The sequence below is a fragment of the Nelusetta ayraudi genome, unplaced genomic scaffold (genome assembly GCF_046127955.1).
Source record: "Nelusetta ayraudi isolate G7.1 ecotype Tasmania unplaced genomic scaffold, CSIRO-AGI_Nayr_v1 ptg000050l, whole genome shotgun sequence".
NCBI classification, from domain to species: Eukaryota; Metazoa; Chordata; class Actinopteri; order Tetraodontiformes; family Monacanthidae; genus Nelusetta; species Nelusetta ayraudi.
The window spans coordinates 1,328,400-1,347,149 of record NW_027466100.1 but is presented as its reverse complement, the minus strand read 5'-3'; the positions used below and the strand labels follow the sequence as shown (position 1 = coordinate 1,347,149).

The window sequence follows — 18,750 nt, the reverse complement described above, 5'->3', positions numbered from 1 at the left end:
TTTTTATTTTCTTTTTTTAAACTCATCCTCCTCTTCCCCAAACAGGCTGCAGAGTGCCGGCCTTCCGAAAGCAAATTCAGAGGAGCTAACATTAGAGAGCAATACAATATGACTGCATATGTTATAGTTTTGTTTTTTTCTAAAGCAAAAATTTGGCCTTGAACTGAAGTGATGTGCACATGTGCTTCTTCAACAGTCTTTAAATCTGAATCTGAATATGTACAGGAAGTTGCGCGTCATGTCACCCACATATATATATATATATATATATATATATATATATACATAAATGTATACACTTATGTAAGCACATATTGCAAACAGCATGTGATGAAAAAGCACACATTGTGAGATTATTCCACATTTCCTGGAGCCTCGGGCAACGCTTTTTAAAAGTTGGACGGCAGAGGCCGATGCTAACGACTTTTTTTTTAAAGCTTCCTTCAGGGGACTTCAGCGGTTTGCCGCAGGGCAGCAGCTCACATCCTCCATGAAATGATTCTCCAAAAGCACCTAAAAAAAACAAAACAAAAACAAAAACAGACTGGAGGAGCGGCTGATCGTCTCCCCCATCACCACCACCTTCACTCGCTCATTCCAAGTGCGCTCATTATGGTCTGGATGGGATAAACTCCACCGAGAAGCCGACTGTCCTCCGCCAACGCGAATCGTGAAACACAACACGCGAGATAGCGTCTGATTTTTCGGCAGTCTGCTGCGCCTCCCTGTAGGAGACCTGCAGAGTGGTTTTGGCTGATAAGAACCTGATAAGGCACTTGAATAAAGATCTTGCCAAGTCCGCATCTAAAAGTAGTCTGGCACAATAATAGCAGGGTCGCATTTGGAACAAGGGGAAGTGAGGCAGACGACGTGTCTGCGTCTATAAATGCCTCAGTTGCTCCATGGACTGGAAACACCTGGGACTGAATTTACTCCTGCGTATTTCAGATTTTACAACATTTCGACAGTATTCGCGCAGAATGTTGTCGTCAACAAACAAAACACCTGACGCTACCTGCGTCTGACGAGTTAAATGGAGCGCAGTGACGGCTGAGAGGGAGCCGCGGCGTGCGCAAGCATGCACGCCGTCACGCTGCCAAGGGAGCCGCCCTCAGGTGCGACTTCTTTGTTTTTGTCTTTCAGCTGGGGGACCCAAGGGGACTTCACCACCACACACCCTCTGCCTGCTGTCAAGGTGAAGCTGTTTACAGAGAGCACCGGGGTGCTGGCACTGGAGGACAAAGAGCTGGGCAGGGTAACGCTTCTGTTTGTCTCTGGCTTTATTTTTATTTATTTTTTGAATCCCCGACACGGCTGAGGAAAGGCAGACGATCGGGCTTCACGTCACACCCGAGTCGAAATTACTGAAGCTGCGAGGAGAGCCGGTTAACGATGCCCTACGTATACAGACAGCATGTTTACTTTATGGATATGATGCCATCAAGCTCGGTGTATCACAAAAACATGTGGCTCAGTTTGATGATTGAGTCGTGGGGGCGACATTACTGTTTGCCGCTGCCGTTATCTTCAATGAAAAATATGTCGTTTTAAACCGCTCAGCATCCACATGCATCAATTTCCATCTGCTGTGCACACCTTGTGGTCATGTGACCACACTGTGCACTGTTTAATGATCCATGTAGAGTTGGTTCAGAGACTGGAATAAAACAGTTTAGTTCTGTAGCGCTGTACTTCTTTTTAAGCACATTGAGTTTACGCTTGCCGGATGAAATGTGCTATATAAATTAATTTGACTTGACTTGACTTGACTATAGCTACCAGAGGTGGGGGTAAGTCACACATGTGCAAGTCTCAAGCAAGTCTCAAGTCTTAACCTTCAAGTCTCAAGCAAGTACCAAGTCACTATGGTGAGAATCAAGTCAATGCTCCGGTCAAGCTAGCCACAAGTCCATACATCTGAAAATAATGTACTGTAGTTATGAATGAAGCGATGTCTGTCATGATGAAATCAACACCTGGGATGTAATCCCATGTGCCTGGTGCCCTGCTGTCAGCCTGGTCATCATATCAAAAACGTAAATTACTTTATATGACGTTACGCTGATGGTATGCATATCTTAAACTTATCATGGCTTAATATTAGCATTTATATCAGCAAACGTTTGACCAGCCAACAAGTTAGCTAAAGACACTTTTATTGCGTATTTTATTGAGAAGACATACCTTACTTACCACGTTAAGCTTAAGCTTTGTTAGTTTTCGCAAATGTTAGATTTGTAATAGCCGTGACATTTAGCTAAGAAGGTGCATTCACCTAGCTTATCTTTCTTTGTGGGTTTTGTAGTGACGGATGAAGATGGAAGTTGTCGGGGTTGTGTCACTGATTTTTGAGTTGCAGTCCTTGCATCCTGCTGTTCTCTTCTTCAGAGCGTCATCGACAACATAATCCTTAAACCCAAATTCAATTATTCTTGGTCTAGCTGCCTCCATGACTGCTGCTCATTTGACCGCTGTTGGTCTGCGTGCAGCTTGCATTGCACTGTAAAATCACCCGATCATCCGACTCGAGTCTCCCATCTCGGTATGGCTACGTCGTGTGGTTCATACACTTGTTTATTTGCATCTTGAGCTTTTTAAATACAGTAGTGGGGAAAAATATGTTTTTGGACACCTTTAAAGTTGCACAAAATCTCAAATGTTGTCATGAAATGTTATGCGGAAAAAGTGTTGTGGCTGCATCATACAAATACAAACAAATGCAAATTATTTTAATTGATTGTTTGTTTATTGTTAATAAGAAAATAAAGACTACTTCTGGAACTTGCCCTGGATGTGTTTTAACAAGGGGCATTCTCTATTATCCTGCTGAAATGTTCAGTATTGACCAGCAGTGGGTAAACGCCTTGGTAAAATACATAGTAAAGCTCCATGTAAGTGCAGTCCGTTTACCATTTGTAGATGACAGCAGAAAGAAACCTCTTTTCCACCACTATATATTCATATTGCACCAGCCTCTTCCTTACATGCGGGGAACAAATACCTCAACTCCGCATCCACTGTACTCTGTCTCTGGAGTCACGGCCCCGGCGTCGAGTCTGTCCTCTGCTGACTGTCGACGTGGTAACAGCAGCCCTGCACCATGCAGCATGCCGAGGTGTGACACCGCTGTGATAGATGGATGAGTGTTGCCTTCCTCGGAAAGCGTCCCTGTCGTGGCGTCGACCTTGGCTTGTGACAAGGCTCTCTGATCTCCCAGTGCAGCAGCGTTGGCAGGAAAGCAGTCTTCCTCTCCAGTCAGTGCAGAGATTAGGCTTCCTCTTTCGAGACGCGGAGCAAAGCTTTCTCCCCTCAGCCCCCCCCCCACCCCCACACCACCACCCCCACACCACCACCCCTCTTCTCCCCCTCGCCGGCTCTCGCTCTCTCTTTTCACTTTCAGCAAAACCGCCAGATAAATTCTAATTCCCAGCATTGCCAGCAAACACCAGTCACAGAGCGGAATGCGAGCCCAGGCCAGACCCTCACGTCCCGGATGAACCTGCCTCACACCGTCTTCGTCTGTTTGCTCGAGTGCAGGTCGTCCTCCATCCAACTCCCAACAGCCCCAAGCAGTCAGAGCTCCACAAGATGACCGTGACAAAGGCCTGCCCCGACCAGGATCTGAGGATCAAACTCGCCATACGCATGGACAAGCCACAGAACATGAAGCATTGTGGGTAAGTGGTGTGCCACCATGTGGCCTCTCGCAGTCCTGTGCGCCTTCCATTTTCCACCGTCTTGCCATTACGAATCCAGTCCTCTCAGGTCCTGTGGCCTCATTTTCAGTCAAGTACCGCGGAAAAACACAGTCGAGTCTACTACTCCCCCTGGTGGACAATTCTGTGTATTTTGCATTTTGCAAGGAACCTGAGAAATTGTTTCTTTTTATATAATCACTCTGTCAGGAAGCATTTTTGTCATAATGATAATGATTAGTATTATAATTGTATCAATGTATATTATTATTATTATTATTATTATTATTATTATTATTATTATTATTATTATTATTATTATTAGTGATCATTTAAATGTATGGATTTTTTTGTGCCTCTGGTGACGTGGACTTGGTTGTCTCTGGTTGTGTGTCTGTTTTGACAGGTATCTGTGGGCTTTTGGGAAGAATGTGTGGAAGCGCTGGAAGAAGCGTTTCTTTGTCCTTGTGCAGGTAAGTCTTTAAACAAATCCAGCAGCGTTTAACCACCTTGATGAAGCAGCATTAACCTGCATAATTAAGTCCGCAGTGTGACTGTTGCAGATGGCATTGACATTCACACACTGCGCTTTTTGCTCGTTTCAACTTTGAGACTGAGCTAACATGTTTCAATGATGTACTCTTTCTAGATTTCAACTCTTTATTTTTAAATTTTCACTTTAGCCTACAATTAAAGAAGTCAGGGTTTTTGGTTGGCAAGGAGGTTCTCCGTGTGCCCTCTGACTGCTGCTTGCAGACAAGTTTGTTGGCAGGATGACACAAAAAAAAAAAAATTCAAGCACTTTCATAAAGAAAATGTTGGTAGGTTGGACATAAGATTCAGTATGAACCAACCAAAAGGTTTTCACTCTAAGAACAGATTGGGCGGTTTTCCATGTACAGGAACATTTAACCAAGGTTGGCACTCTGGAACAGGGCAGATCAGAGTGAAACAAAGATATAACAAGCATATTTTGTAACCTTATGTGGATTGATTTTATGCTTTTAAAGGAGTAGCCCAACATTTTTTTTCTGTAATCCCCAAAGTCATATGAGTAGATACAAAGCTGTAATGATAATTCAAGTCATCATGTTAAAGTCGTCATGCTCTGAGCAGCTCCTCCTATCTCAAAACAACAGCCACTGATAATTAAACTGAATGCAGCTACTCGTATGACCATGCCACAATGTTGAGCTATCCCTTTAAAAAGAATTTTGCTCAAAGTGTAATTCAGTTTTATTATTTAATTGCCTCACTACATCCCAGCCAAGGAAATAACGATTCATCTGCATTGTTCTGTTTGTTGGGCCAGGAGGATTGATTCTCCTTAAATTAAGAAGCCTTGGCAAAAAGAACACGCCGACCTGAGTGCTGTTTTAATTTAATAGTGTGTTTGGCGGTGCAAGTGCATTATTGATCTCTCCCTCCCCCCCGCCCCCCTGCAGGTGAGCCAGTACACGTTCGCCATGTGCAGCTACAGGGAGAAGAAGTCCGAACCGCAGGAGCTCCTCCAGCTGGATGGCTACACGGTGGACTACAGCGATCCCCAGCCAGGTGAGGAGACTCGCCTCCGCAGGCTGCCGCCCTCCGCTCGCCTCTCGCCGCCACACGCTGCAGAGGGGGCCACAGTATTTAAACGCTGTGCTTAAGTGCAAGTACGGATGCTTACTCCATAAAAGTAATCCCACTACTGATTACTCCTTGAAAGTAATATAATTACTTCTACTACAACTACTCTGTTTCATGAGTAATCAAATACTAATTGCTTTAGTTTAAAAAAAAAAAAGCTAAAGTAACAGTTGCTCAGTGCTTTGGATTGAACTTTATTAAAGTGCAAATTTTGCAATTCCAAATATTTCCTCTGTCCTCTTAACGTCGATGAATGTTTTCTCTGTGAACACAAACTGAACATTTCACAGAACAAACTCATGTGCAGCACCGGTGCCTTTTGCACAGCCGATATTACAAATAATTCGAAGCACGGTTCAACGTGGATGTTTTCAAAGTACAGAACGTCTTGCTTCCTGCACACAACGTACAGCGAACCACAATATTCTTTGACTCCGACGAGATGAACTCAAAATGATGTTTGTATTTCCAGCTACCGAACCGCAGTCGCTGTTTTGTCTTTTGTCGTCGCCATTGTTTGTTTTGGTGCCTCGTCGCGTATCGATGCCATTGCAAGCACAGCTGCACCGTCAGCCTGTGACACTGTTGTTTTCTGTTGTTTTTGTAAATTTCAGACATTTTGCGAATAATGAGACAATTTCAGCTTGCAAAATATTTCAGAAAAAGTAAAGGAATCGTTACTTGATAAAGCAATTATGATATAATCACCAGTTTTGCCACAGTAATCCCGTTACATTACTCTGTTACTCAAAAAGTAGTTTAATTACAGTAGTGGATTACTTAGTAATAGATTACTTACCAACACTGCTTGTGAACAAATAAATACTGTGGAAAAAGTAATGAGTCAACTCCTTTGCACAAGTAAAAGTAAGAAAGTACATGCTCTACTTTTATACTGAAATACACAGTAGCAGAGTTCAAATAGCTCCACTTCGACCAAAAACTATAATAAATAATAACTGAATTACTTGAAACACAAATTATATCTTTTAAACACTTTTAAACCCAAAGGTAATCCAGCATGTTTTTCCAAATGTAAGAAATAGAAAGTACAGATATTTGTGCACAACTTCAGGGAGTAAAAGTAAAAAAAAAAAAAAAACATCATCAGAAAACGAAACACTTGAGTAAAGTACACACATGAAAAATCTACTTCAGTACAGTCACAAAAGTACTTGTGCTTTGTTCCTCCCCACCTCTGCCCTGCTGTCAGGCCTGGATGGAGGGCGGGCCTTCTTCAACGCGGTGAAGGAGGGCGACACGGTGATGTTTGCCAGCGACGACGAGCAGGACCGCATCCTGTGGGTCCAGGCCATGTACCGCGCCACGGGCCAGTCCCACAAGCCCGTCCCGCCCACTCAGGTCCAGAAGCTCAACTCCAAGGGCGGCACCTCGGCCCAGATGGACGCCCCCATCTCTCAGTTCTGTAAGTCAGCCGGCGGCGCCACACGGTCACGTTGAGCAGAGAGACAGAGAGAGAGAGAGAGAGAGAAAGAGAGAGAAAGAGAGACAGACAGACAGAGAGAGAGAGAGATAGAGAGAGAGCAGGCCTCATCCACGAAAAACAGCCAAAGCTCGAACCCATAATTGTGTCACACCATGCGCTCCACACTGCCGTCACAGAACGTGCTGGTAGAACTAACACACAAGCACGCAACACACATGCCTTGATCTCTCACAGATCCCCCCCCCCCCTCCCTCTCAGCATCTGATTGACTTCCACTCATTGTCGCCACTCCCGCAGTGTTTAAAAGGTGCAACCCAGAGCCGTTCCGTTAGCCGTTAGCTCGGGGGAATTAGCTGCAGGCCTTGTGTTTTGGAGGAGGAAGCGCCGAGACTCCAGGCAGTAGGACTCGTTGTGCTAACGACATGAGGACGACACAGTTCAACAAGCACGTTTCCAACACTCACGTCCGCTGGGGTTGAATTCACACGGACGCTGCTGGCGTGTACCAGGCTTGTTTTTCCAACAAAAATCAAGCTAACTAGCAAACAAAAAGAACCATTCCGTCGCTGCGGAGGGCAGCTGTGATTCTGAGGCGCCTTTCCTCAGACCAACGCACACTATATTCAAAGTTTTAACCAATCTGTGTCGCTGTACTTGCACCTCTAAGCAGCTCACAAGTTCAGGTAGCAAAAGTGAAGGTAAGACCGTCGGCAGTAGTGTGGCATCCGCATCGACCTCTGTTGTAGCCATCTCCTGTGTTCCCCTCCCTCATTCAGGAAGGGACGAAACGTAGGCGCCAACTCCCAGCAACATTCTCCTGCTGACCGCCTCCACATAATTAATCTCAGTATTCATAGCGTGTTGTCCACAAATTGGTCAGGCCCATTACGACCCTCCGACCCCTAACTGAACACCTCACGTACTTATCCACAATAATAGATCCTGCTATTCAGAAATAATGAAGACTCTTTGTGTGCATCATTTCGACTCATAATTCAAAATGATCCATTTTCTCTCTCTGACGATCAAGGTCTATGAAAAAAAAAAAAAAGCCCATAAGAAAAAACAATTGGCCGTTATTAACCTCCCAATTAACTTGATCCCACAGTATGCCAATTTAGAAAGTCCATACTAGTCCGACAAAATCATGTGATTTGAAAAAAGAACAAAAAAAAACAACGACAACAACAACCCATGTGACATGAATTGGATGAGTTACTCAGACTCCTATCACGTAAATTCTATGTTGTTTCTCCATTGGTTTCTTTGTCCAGTGTGTGATCGTTCTTGTGGTTAGTTGACTCCTCCGATGCCAGCTGTTGCCATTCAAACGCCTCCTCACAGTGGCACAGACCTCCTCCAGCCCACCCACCCCCCCCCCCCCCCCACTCTCCCTCCCCTCCCTGAAACATTGTGGCACACGACGCGTACATGTTTCACCCCCCACCCAACCCCCACGGTGGTCTTGAATGGCACTGGGACCATAAACATACACAGCACCTCCTGACTCTGCTGCAGTGCAACGCGGGGACCCGTGAAGGTCCTGAACGAGCTGATCTAACAGGGCGGCCGCTCTTGTTCCTGTGTAGCAACGGATGTCCGTCTGTTCGTCTATGGGAAACATAACGCTATTTTCAAAACTGGTACAAAGGGGTATTAAACTTGGACGGACTTAATAATGATAATAATAATAATAATAATAATAATAATAATAATAATAATAATAATAATAATAATAATAAAAAAAAAAAAAGACCGGTCAGGTCTGGATTCTTAATGGTGGTCGGACAACAAATACGGACAAGATTATTTCCCATCATGCCACCAGATTTAAAAGTGAGACTTGGGACGCAGCTATTAAGCAGATTGACTCTAGTCGACTTGCCCAGCGCGCAACCCGCCCAAACCCTAAACACCCCCCACCCCACCTCCCACCCCCTCACCCAGCCTTTCCCCTGGCCGAGACAGCTGGGACAGGCTCCGTCAACCCTGTGAACCCTGAGTGCAGGAGAAGCGGTGATAAAAGATGGATGGATGGATGGATGGATGGATGGATGGATGGATGTTTTCTCGCAGATGCCCTTCCCGCGGTGGCAGCACGGCTCTTTCAGGACGGTCACGGCCTCTTTCCACTGAGGTCTGCCGTCCACGTGGAAGCCCGCTTTACCTTATCGGCTGCTGTGTTTTCACATGGGCCTTTTCGAAGAGGCAGCCGTTTGTCTGTCTGTCTGTCTGTCTGTCTGTCTGTCTATCTGTCTGCCTGTCTGTCCGTCTGCCTGTCTGTCTGACCGGTGACGGTGCTTAACGCGTTGCCCGCCAAACTCCTTAAGTACTCGTCCGGAATGACTAAAACTGCAGCAGAGTGATGAGGTTCGTCAAAATCTCGCTCCCCCTCCTTTCTCTCTCTCTTCTCTCTCGCTCCACCTGCTTTCTCTCTCTCTTCTCTCTCTCTCTCTCTCCCCTCACTCTCTCTCTCTGACTCACTCTTTCTTAAAAGCCTCCACATCTGTTGTCACATATCCTCACATGTCCTCACACGCCACCGCCCACAAACTCTCATGTTGGTATATAGGTTGTGGTTTTTTCAGTTGTCTCTTCTTCCTCCTCTTCCTTCTTCTTCTTGTTCTTCATGCTTTGCCTGTACCCTTCTTGAGTAATGCAGCTGCTAGGACAGGGTCTCTCGTGATTGCTCTCCTCCAGCCTTGTTGCTAGTCTTTATGTTATTCTGGTTTGTCCCTTCTTACCCTGCTGTCTTCTAGCTGGACTCAAGGGTAAGTGCTTCCCTGTAGCCGGCACAGCTCAGATAATCCCCGCTGATTATCTGACAAATGCAACGTTCTTTCTTTCTTTCTCTCTCTCTTTCTCTCTCTCTCTGTCTCTCTGTCTGTCTCCTCCTCTCTCTCTCTCTCTCTCTCTCTCTCCCTCCCTCTCTCTCTGTCTCTTGCTCTTCTTTTCTCTACCTTCCACCTCTCCTCCTTCTTCACGTCTCGCCTCATGTCTTAGATATTAGTTGATAACCTTTTTTTTTATTCAGTGACCTCAGTTTGAGGATATAAGCATCCATCCGTGCCAGTTTAGGATGCATGTTTTTATTCTAAGATCTTTTTTTCCTTTTTAATTAGCAATGTTTAAAGCTTTTTATTACAGCTGTGATTGCATAATTGCCTTCTCTCTTTATTTACATTGGTATCAGGATCCCTCAGAGTAAAGCAATATCACTATAAAAGTGCAAATGCAAATTACAGACTTTTTGGGAGTTTTTTTTTATATATATTTTTTTTAAAGTAGATTGTAAACAGATTCTTATTTTAATATGACGCTAAGAAAAGTTGAAAATAGAAAATTGACTTCAGGGCCCAATGTGTCAGATTTAGTAGCAACTAATGGTGAGAACACTGTTAATCACTGTTTCCTGCTGCAGTAGACAAGTGGTGCAGCAGTCTGGCCACCTCCTAATGGAAATATAAAGTCTTATTAGCAAATGAGAACAATGTTTTTTTGTTTTTTTTTAGTGAAACAGTTTCTATAACATAAATATGTGTATTTTTATTCAATTCCATTAAAATGTTGCGCATTGGGCCTTTAAATGTGTTTTTTAGAGAGACGTTGGTGTGAGGTGTGAATGGAAGCTGAAATTCGGTGCTGGCGTCTTCTTTTTTTTCGTTCTCCTTCTTCTTCTTTTAAATAATCTATTTGGACGCAGCAGCGCAGCCGCTCAGAATGCTTTACCTCAGAGGGCTCAAACACTTCTAGCTCTTCCTCCTTTAGACGTTGCTGGATGAGAGTTGGCAAATATGTACGCGGAGTATTCTGAAATCCCAAAAGTCAAGGAGTAGCCGATGCCGCCCCCCTTTCTACATGAAGTACAAAAAAATACTCCGGTCCCCCACCCTCCACCCCTTCCCCTCCCTTCCCCTACAGTAGATGGGCTTGTAGACGAAGGCTAGACCGATGTCACACCTCCCGCCGTGGAGCAATCTCATTTGCATTTCTTTTGACTGCCCTTTGTTTGCCTGAGTAGGAGAACACCTGTGTCATGTGTCCATACTTTCGTACGAATACAGGAGTTTCCATCCATCCCCCTCCCCCGCTCCGCCCCCTGCCTCCGCCCCCCACCTCCATCTCCCAGAGAATGATACGGTTCTGCCTCTGTCGGCTTCATGCTATCTACCCATGTACTTGCACCAGAATTGTATTGCTACCCTATTAGAGTTCTCAAGTAGTGGTATGCCTGTTAGTGTGCTCTGTAGAGACCATGAATACACTGCAACATATACAAGTATTGTCAACTTGCAAATGCGTAGATTGAAACAAAAGGGAATGCTTCAAAAAAAAAAAAAAAGGCAAATCTGAAAATGGGTCTGCAGATGTGCATGACATTTAAAAGCTCAATGAAGTCACATTGTTTTCGACCAGCATGTGATAATTTCTATATGAATGCACACGGCTCACGATGGGGATCCGCTAAATCCTGATATGACAGAAGGCATTTCTGTGAGTGAAGTCATTGTTACTGCAGCACTGTTTTTTTCCCCCCTCCTAATTCAATCCACCCAGAGGAGAGGTAGCCCTCACAGCTCAGCTCGGCCCCAGGCGCCTTCTGTTGACGCTGTGGATGTTTTCTCACTGATCCAGCATCGCCTCCTTGTTTCAAACACAATCTGGAGGGAATCCTTTAGCCGTGGCCGTCCTTTTCATCCAGTCTGACCTCTGTCTCGGTGTCACAATGGAAAAAGAAAAAAAAAGTTTGTCTCGCCCCTGAAATTGTCATTTTTCTTTTCACCCGACCACTTTTCCACTGTTTGTCGCCACTGAGGTGTTATCTGTCCCACTCTTACCCACAGCGACTGGTCCCTCTTCTTTGATAAATCTATTTATTGCCATCCACCGCTTTTCCTTTCGTCTCATAGCTGTTCCTTTTAAATGCCAGGTTGGAAATAGTCCCATTTTCTCAAGTGAACCCCCCCTCCGTACGGCCCTTTGGTTTGACAGAATTGTCCAGTTAGTGTTTAGCACCTGTACGGTGACTTCCCCCTCCCCCCTCACTGACCACCTCCTCCCCCTCACTGACCAACCCTCACCACCAGTGGTACCTTTCCCCTGCCCTGTTTAGCCCGGATCCGGCCTTCACCTCCTGCCCTGCCCACTCCCAGATCATCCTCACTTATGTCAGTGTCTCATGGCCACGGCACCTGTACTTTGAATCATCTCTGTTCCCATCGTGCCATCTCAGACAGGGTCGTCAGCCAAACACAAATTAATATTCTGAGTTTAGAAACCAGATCAGTGAGGTATTCCATTTTTACTGTCTATTTGTATTTTCATGCATTTTCTTCATTGAGTTTTAACACTGAATCTTTATGTTTATGACAATAGTTGATCTTAGTACAGAAAAAGAAAATTCATAATTTCACCATTTTTAAATTTGCAAATTTGCATTTTTCATGTTATCCATGAGTGGAGTTAAACTCCAGTGATGAATATTACTTTTACTTTTACTTTTTTTTGCATTGGCTTTGCACAATATCATCACTATACATGTGTTCAGCTTTTATTTTTGCCATATCTGTCTTTTTCTTATTAGCACATGTCCCAAGTATTTGTCAGGACCTGAGTGACCATAAACATTTGCGAATGGCAGAATCTATTGAATACACAAAGTAGACTGCAACTCAATCCGACTAATCAGCACTTTTTCCTCAACTCATTTTGAAAGGGAGAAAAAAAAATCCCCCCTGCAAAACTGTGACAGATTAAAGAAAAAAAAAAAAATCAGGCATGCATGACTATGAGGGGATTATTTCAGGCTCATCCAATAGCTCAAATCTCTTGATGCTGTCTGACACAATGCAAGTTGACAATGTAAAGCTGTGAGTGTTTATTACCCCCCCACCCCTAAAAGTAGATTACATGGAGAAAAAAAAAACATCCCTGGTAGTTTCTGTGTTGTGATGGAGACTTGCTGTCATAAGCTGCACCTCACTGATGTCCTCTCCTCTGAACCGTGTTCTTTCCCACTGGCCCCCGCTAGACGCTGACAGAGCTCAGAAACATGGCATGGATGAATTTATCTCCGCTAACCCCTGTAGCTTTGACCACGCCTCGCTTTTTGAGATGGTGCAGCGGCTCACGTTGGACCACAGGCTCAACGACACCTTCTGCTGCCTGGTGAGTTGGCGCCCGCACCGGCTGGAACCTCGGCTGGCAGGCGGCGACATTGTTCCCTCCTCTGTGCTTGTGTGATTGTGCAGGGTTGGTTCAGCCCAGGCCAGGTGTTTGTCTTGGATGAGTACTGCGCCAGGAACGGCGTGCGGGGTTGTCACAGACACCTGTGCTACCTGCGTGACCTCCTGGAGAGGGCGGAGAGCGGGGCCATTATCGACCCCACCCTTCTTCACTACAGCTTTGCTTTCTGCGCCTCCCATGTGCATGGGAACAGGTGTGGCCAAACCCCCTCTTTTTGTTCACATGAATGTGTCGATGACAACTGCCTTTAAATGCGTCTGAATGGTTTGGCTTAAGGCGAATGTGAATATTTGGCAACCGTAAAGAGCAAACGCAGGCCAGTCTTTATTACATATTAAGCGTTCACAATTTTTTTTGTTTCCATCTTTGTATTAAGTTGTGTTTGGTTTGTATGCTTCTGTTATGTTTCTAATTTTTCACGACTTTTTTGTGTTGACATGTTATGTTTGTAATCAACTGCGTTATCTCTGCACATTTTCCTTGTTTTCTATCTTTTTTTTTCTTTTTTGCTTTCTTTTTTTCTCTCTGTCCTTTGTTGCCATAGTCTCTCACTGTCCATATTATCCATCCTCCCATGCGTCCGTTAAAGTCAGAGAGGGCAGCAATTACTGGGGGCCGCTGGGCTATGAGGCTCTAACGTCCCCAAAGAGCTCCCAAAGCCCAGATCCTGGCTCTGCCTCTAAACGAGCATGCATGTTCAAGTTTAGAAAGAGAAAGGATTCCAAAATCCCTCTGTGTCCAGGGCAGAAAAGGTGAGATTTTGTGCTTTATTTCCGTGAGTTGCAAAAAGGGGGAAGTCAGAGAGAGGGAGAGAAATTATCATTTTCACACAATTTACAGTCGCTTCCTCGGGAGGTTAGAACCTCCGACTTGTTAATTTATTTTGCTCCTAGTGGAGTTAAATGTAGAAGATACATACATTGAACGTCAGAGATGTGCCAGCCGTGTTAACTCTGCGTGTGTGTGTGTGTGTGTGTGTGCGTGTGTGTGTGTGATCGTCGCAGGCCGGATGGGCTGAGCACCGTGAAGGTGGATGAGAAGGAGCGCTTCGAGGACATCAAGGAGCGGTTGCGCGTGATTTTGGAAAATCACATTGTAAATTTCAGGTGACTGCCATGATGATATAAAACCTTGTCCAGTATAAAACAAATAAAAACAACAACAACAAAAAACACAATGTCTGTTGTTGTTGTTGTTGTTGCCAATTTTTCTGTTGCCATCACATCACACCCCTGTGGCCACATCTTTCCTTGCAGATATTGTTTCCCGTTTGGTCGTCCAGAGGGAGCGCTCAAGGCCACTTTATCCCTGCTGGAGAGGGTTGGTATAGACTTGAGTTGAAGGTTCTATATTATTCCCATGTTTAGATCTTGCTTACTTCTCATGCTGGACTTGGGTCGAGCAGCTGTGGACGATCAAAAGAACGACATTTTACCAGAAAACAACATATTTGGCACCTTGTTTTCAGTCCTTAGCAGAAAAATGGTCAGTTTGGTTTAATTGATCCCTAGCTGTTTGGAAAGACATAAAAAAAAAATAAAAAAAAAAATAAAAAAAAAAAAAGGTGTCCACAAGCTGTTTCAGAACAATTACCTCACAGTGGGATTTGTCACTAACCTTGAGGAGGTTTCAGATTTCAAGAACTGTGCGTCTCTGATTAGTGGAGTTAAGTAAAACAGGCAAATTGTGATCGGAAAAACACTGGTAAAGGGAACACTAGCTGGACACTGTACAACTGGACACAAGAAGATCAAATAGCTGTTGCATCCTCTTGTTGCCTTGCGGCCTCTGCAGGTCTTGATGAAGGACATTGTGACCCCAGTTCCACCCGAGGAAGTTAAAGGTGTCATCCGCAAATGTTTGGAGCAGGCAGCCCAGCTAAACTACGAGCGGATCAAAGAATATGCTAAGATTGAAGGTAAGAGAACGCACGGCACGCTGTCACATGATATCTGGTGGTAATGCTAACGATGCTAATGATGTTTCTATGGAAACACACAGTGAATTTCTGTGGTCTCGGTTTGATTCCATCCCTCAGTGGTTGTGTGAGAAACGCGATTCCCCCAAGACTTCCTGTTTTTTTTAGGCTGTGCTTGTCATTATTTCCTTTATTAATGTACGAGAATATTTATTTATTTGCACATGGTGGCCTCACTTGGTATATGGTATATTTGCGGTATGGTTTATCATATCCCAAATAACCTTTTATTTTGTGACAGTTCTTTTGGTCTCTCAGTGAAATAACTCTCTCCTGTGTTCCAGGCCTGCTTTAGCTCTGTGCTGTTCTGTAGGTCGAGTTGGCTTTTTTTGTGTTAGAGGTGTGTGGGTAAAAATGCATTCAAATCCAAAGCCCTAAAAGAAAAGACAACGACAACAAAAAACAATGTCCATCTATGTGCTTCAAGGTGTGTGCGGGATGCTGGACTGTGGCTTCAGCTAAAAGCGAATGTCCTTTCTTGACACACACGCACGCACACACACACACACACACACACACACACACACACACACGAACACACACATCCTACAGTAGCTCTCACCTTCCTCCAGCTGTCCTCTGCTCCTCTACCTCACCTCTGTCTCTTGTTCTCGCCCAGGGTCACTTCCTGCCTCTCGCTTTCCGCTCTGTTTCTCTTTCCTCTTATTCCTCCAAAACTCACAAGACTTTGCCACGTTTTTATTTCTATTTTATTTTCAAATTTTTCTACCTCCTCATTTGGCGCAGTGTGTTTTGCGACAAATGGCCAAGTCAACAAAAGCTGGGATTTAACCCCCCTCCCCCCCGTTTGAAGCCAGCATCATCCACCTGCATGTGTTTTGAGGTGTAATTACATGGCCTGTATTGGATCCGCATCGGCATGGATTACATTTCAAAACGTACATAAAGTGGCAAGACATGATGACCGATGTCTTGCCGCCCCCTCCCCCGCTCCTACCCCCCCAAACCCTCCGCTGCTCCTTGCCACATCTGCACAGAAGAGCCCTGTGCCGTTGATGCTATGGAAAAGGGTGGTAAAGATAATAAGGAGTCAAGCCTTACTATCTTTCTTTGCTGTGTGAGTCTCTTCTGAGCAGTGTCTGGGATGACGCGTTACAGAGTTACAAGTCTTGGATTTTTTTTATTTTTTTTTTTAATGTAAAGCGAAAGCATTGGTCTGCAAAAGTCGTTATTTAATTGCTTGAATTGATCGTCTTGTCGATGTCTTTTTGCCCTGAGAAATTCCTCACCTCTGCTCTTTCTGGCAGACGCCAGGCTGACTGTCTTTTACCACTGTCATGCCGGTGGCAGAGGTGTCACCATTGCAGTGGCTCCATGCACAGAACTGCATAATAGTGCATTTGTAAGTGAATGGAACGTGCATAAAAAAAGCACACGCGCATCGATTTCTTTTTTTTTTTTTCTTTTTTTTTTTTTGCAGTTGTAAATTTATACCCGGGCTCAGATGACTTCATTAATCCCACCGGGGGGGCAGTTTGTCTGCTTTACTTGCACGCAGACCGAACCGTGCGTCAACATGAAGGCGCAACGTGGAGATGTGAGAGAACCCGACTGAAAATCTACCGGAGAAGCGAATTCACGCCGTCTCTTTCGGTGGGGGACGATAAAACTGTCCCGCTCGGTTCGCTCTCTGATTCGTTCGTGTTTGTGCTTCTAAACAAAATAATTGGCTTTCATCACAGCTGGTTCGCAAAAAAACAAAAAAAACAAAACAAAAAGTACATGTACAAGAACCTGACACTTCTTTAAATAAAGCGTTGCGCTGCCCGCTATTAGGAAAGGCTCACTGAGTTGGAAGTCCGAATCGCCGGCAGCATTCGTGCCGGTAACGGCTGAAGTGGCTTTTGATTAAGGGTTCGATTTTTAAGTCACGCCGGGCAGAACTCGGGCAAGTCACTTCCCCCTCGCTCCGTGATGTAACTCTTTGCTTTGGGAACGCCTTCCCCGGCACTGCTCACGAGGCCTCCGGTTCCAAATGTGAACCGAGCGGGCGCCTCTTTCCCCCTGCACAGTGTTGTAGTTGTTGTTGTTGCCGTTGCACCTGGACGGCCGTCCCCCCATCAGCCTCCTCCTCCGCCTCTGGCACTCCCGCCCTCTGACCCCTTCTGCTTCTTGCATGCCCCCGATCCTTTTCTTATAGGCAAAAAGAGGGAAATGTATGAGCACCCTGTCTACTGCTTGGCGTCTCAAGTGATGGATTTAACCATCCGTGAGTACCTTCATCGTCCTCTCCCCTGTGACCCCCCCCACCCCACCCCTTCCTCTTCCTCCTCCTCCTCCTCCTCCTCCCCCTCCTCCTTTCATCTTCATCTCCTCTCTCAGCCTCCTTTTCTGCAGAGTTGTCGCTGCCATCCTCGCTTTTTAATTTTTTATTAAATTTATTTTTGAGCCGTGGCTTATTGTCTGTGCGTGTGAGTGGGAAGAGTGCCTTTTTCGGGAGATCTGAGCAGCACCAAACCCCCCCACCCCCGTATCAGTCGGGGATCCTTTTTCCTCCCTGAACCATCTTGTCTGTGACGGACGTGAGTGAGCAGTCTGGTCCTGTAAAGCTTCTTTCTTTTTGGCTGGACGTCATCTCCTTTGACTTGAATGCATTTTTACATTGCTTTACATTGTTATCTTCTCCAGTCATGTGGTCTGATCATGTGCCAGTAGTGTGATGTGCCGAACAGGTAGGGTTTTTGTTTTTAAGTTTTTTTTTTTTCTTCTTGTGATCCACCATGACAGCGGAGATAGTGAAGGAGCCCCTGTTGACAGAGATAATCTGTGGGGAGGACAGGACGAGACAGGCTGTGCGCTTCCACTTAGCTGCTGTTTGTGTGCGTCTGCTCTATTCAAGCCAACTGAAGTCTTGTCTGTGCTTGTGTCTTGTCTGCAGTCCCAGAACGTTTTATATACGTGTGTGTGTGTCCTTCCTGTTCGCGAGAGTGTTTTGTCTACCTGTTAACCAGCATCTTATCGCTATTTAAATTCTCCACAGGCTGCTCTTTCCGTTCTCGACTGTGTGTTTGTGCGTGATGATGTTTGTCCGTTGCCTACAAGTCCCTCCCCTCCCCCGCCAAACTCCCAGGAGCTGAGCTGATCGCCCCAGCAGATTTTTTCGATTTATTTATTTTTTTCCCCCCAAAAGGGTCACGCTGCGACGAATAAGCACCCCACCCCCGACCCAGTGTGAAGACAACACTAGAAGCATGCTAATTCTAAACATCTGCTTCTTTATCTTCTTCTCTCCTCTTGTTGTCGCGGAAGTTGAGAAAGGTCAGAAGGATCAGAAGGATCCAGGTGAACTTTTTTTTTAGACACAAAGATGCAGACACAAACAGACCCAACCGCATCACGAACATGCATACTGATGCACGTTTTGGGAATCCGAAAAAACTTAAAAAATGCATGCACGCAAACACAAAATCTTAAAGCACCACCTAAACACATTAGAAAACATATCATAACAGGCTCTTTAATGTCTTGGCATGTTTTCAGCATCCTATAATCTACATCCTACACATATACTTGTATAATTATATGTATATATAAGCGCTAAAATCTTATACATACATATAATTTCTGATATCGTTTAAAGATTGTTTCGGACTTCACCAGTTTGATGACATACGGCCGCTGAGTTTAACTCACAATTAAACCTTTGGAAATGGGATCATCAGATTTTTACGTAGGCTGTGTGGCCTACAAGGGAAAACAAAATTCTCTGTGAACACACGTACATATCTAAAAAA

At 44.9% G+C, this 18,750-nt stretch overlaps 1 protein-coding gene across 5 annotated transcripts in view; it reads left to right on the top strand.

Annotated features, from left to right (window-relative positions):
- The window catches only part of cadpsb (Ca2+-dependent activator protein for secretion b), a 70,213-nt gene that overhangs the window by 30,595 nt on the left and 20,868 nt on the right, over window positions 1-18,750 (top strand). For 3 of the 5 annotated variants that reach the window (XM_076037205.1, XM_076037203.1, XM_076037202.1), the window contains exons 7-17: window positions 1,144-1,255; window positions 3,538-3,677; window positions 4,102-4,168; window positions 5,141-5,249; window positions 6,538-6,750; window positions 12,803-12,939; window positions 13,023-13,210; window positions 14,022-14,123; window positions 14,274-14,337; window positions 14,812-14,935; window positions 18,266-18,298. In XM_076037205.1, the coding sequence (XP_075893320.1) occupies window positions 1,144-1,255; window positions 3,538-3,677; window positions 4,102-4,168; window positions 5,141-5,249; window positions 6,538-6,750; window positions 12,803-12,939; window positions 13,023-13,210; window positions 14,022-14,123; window positions 14,274-14,337; window positions 14,812-14,935; window positions 18,266-18,298 (1,289 nt within the window). The remainder of the gene's footprint in view (window positions 1-1,143; window positions 1,256-3,537; window positions 3,678-4,101; window positions 4,169-5,140; window positions 5,250-6,537; window positions 6,751-12,802; window positions 12,940-13,022; window positions 13,211-14,021; window positions 14,124-14,273; window positions 14,338-14,811; window positions 14,936-18,265; window positions 18,299-18,750) is intronic. The other 2 variants (XM_076037204.1, XM_076037206.1) reach the window with 1 other exon arrangement.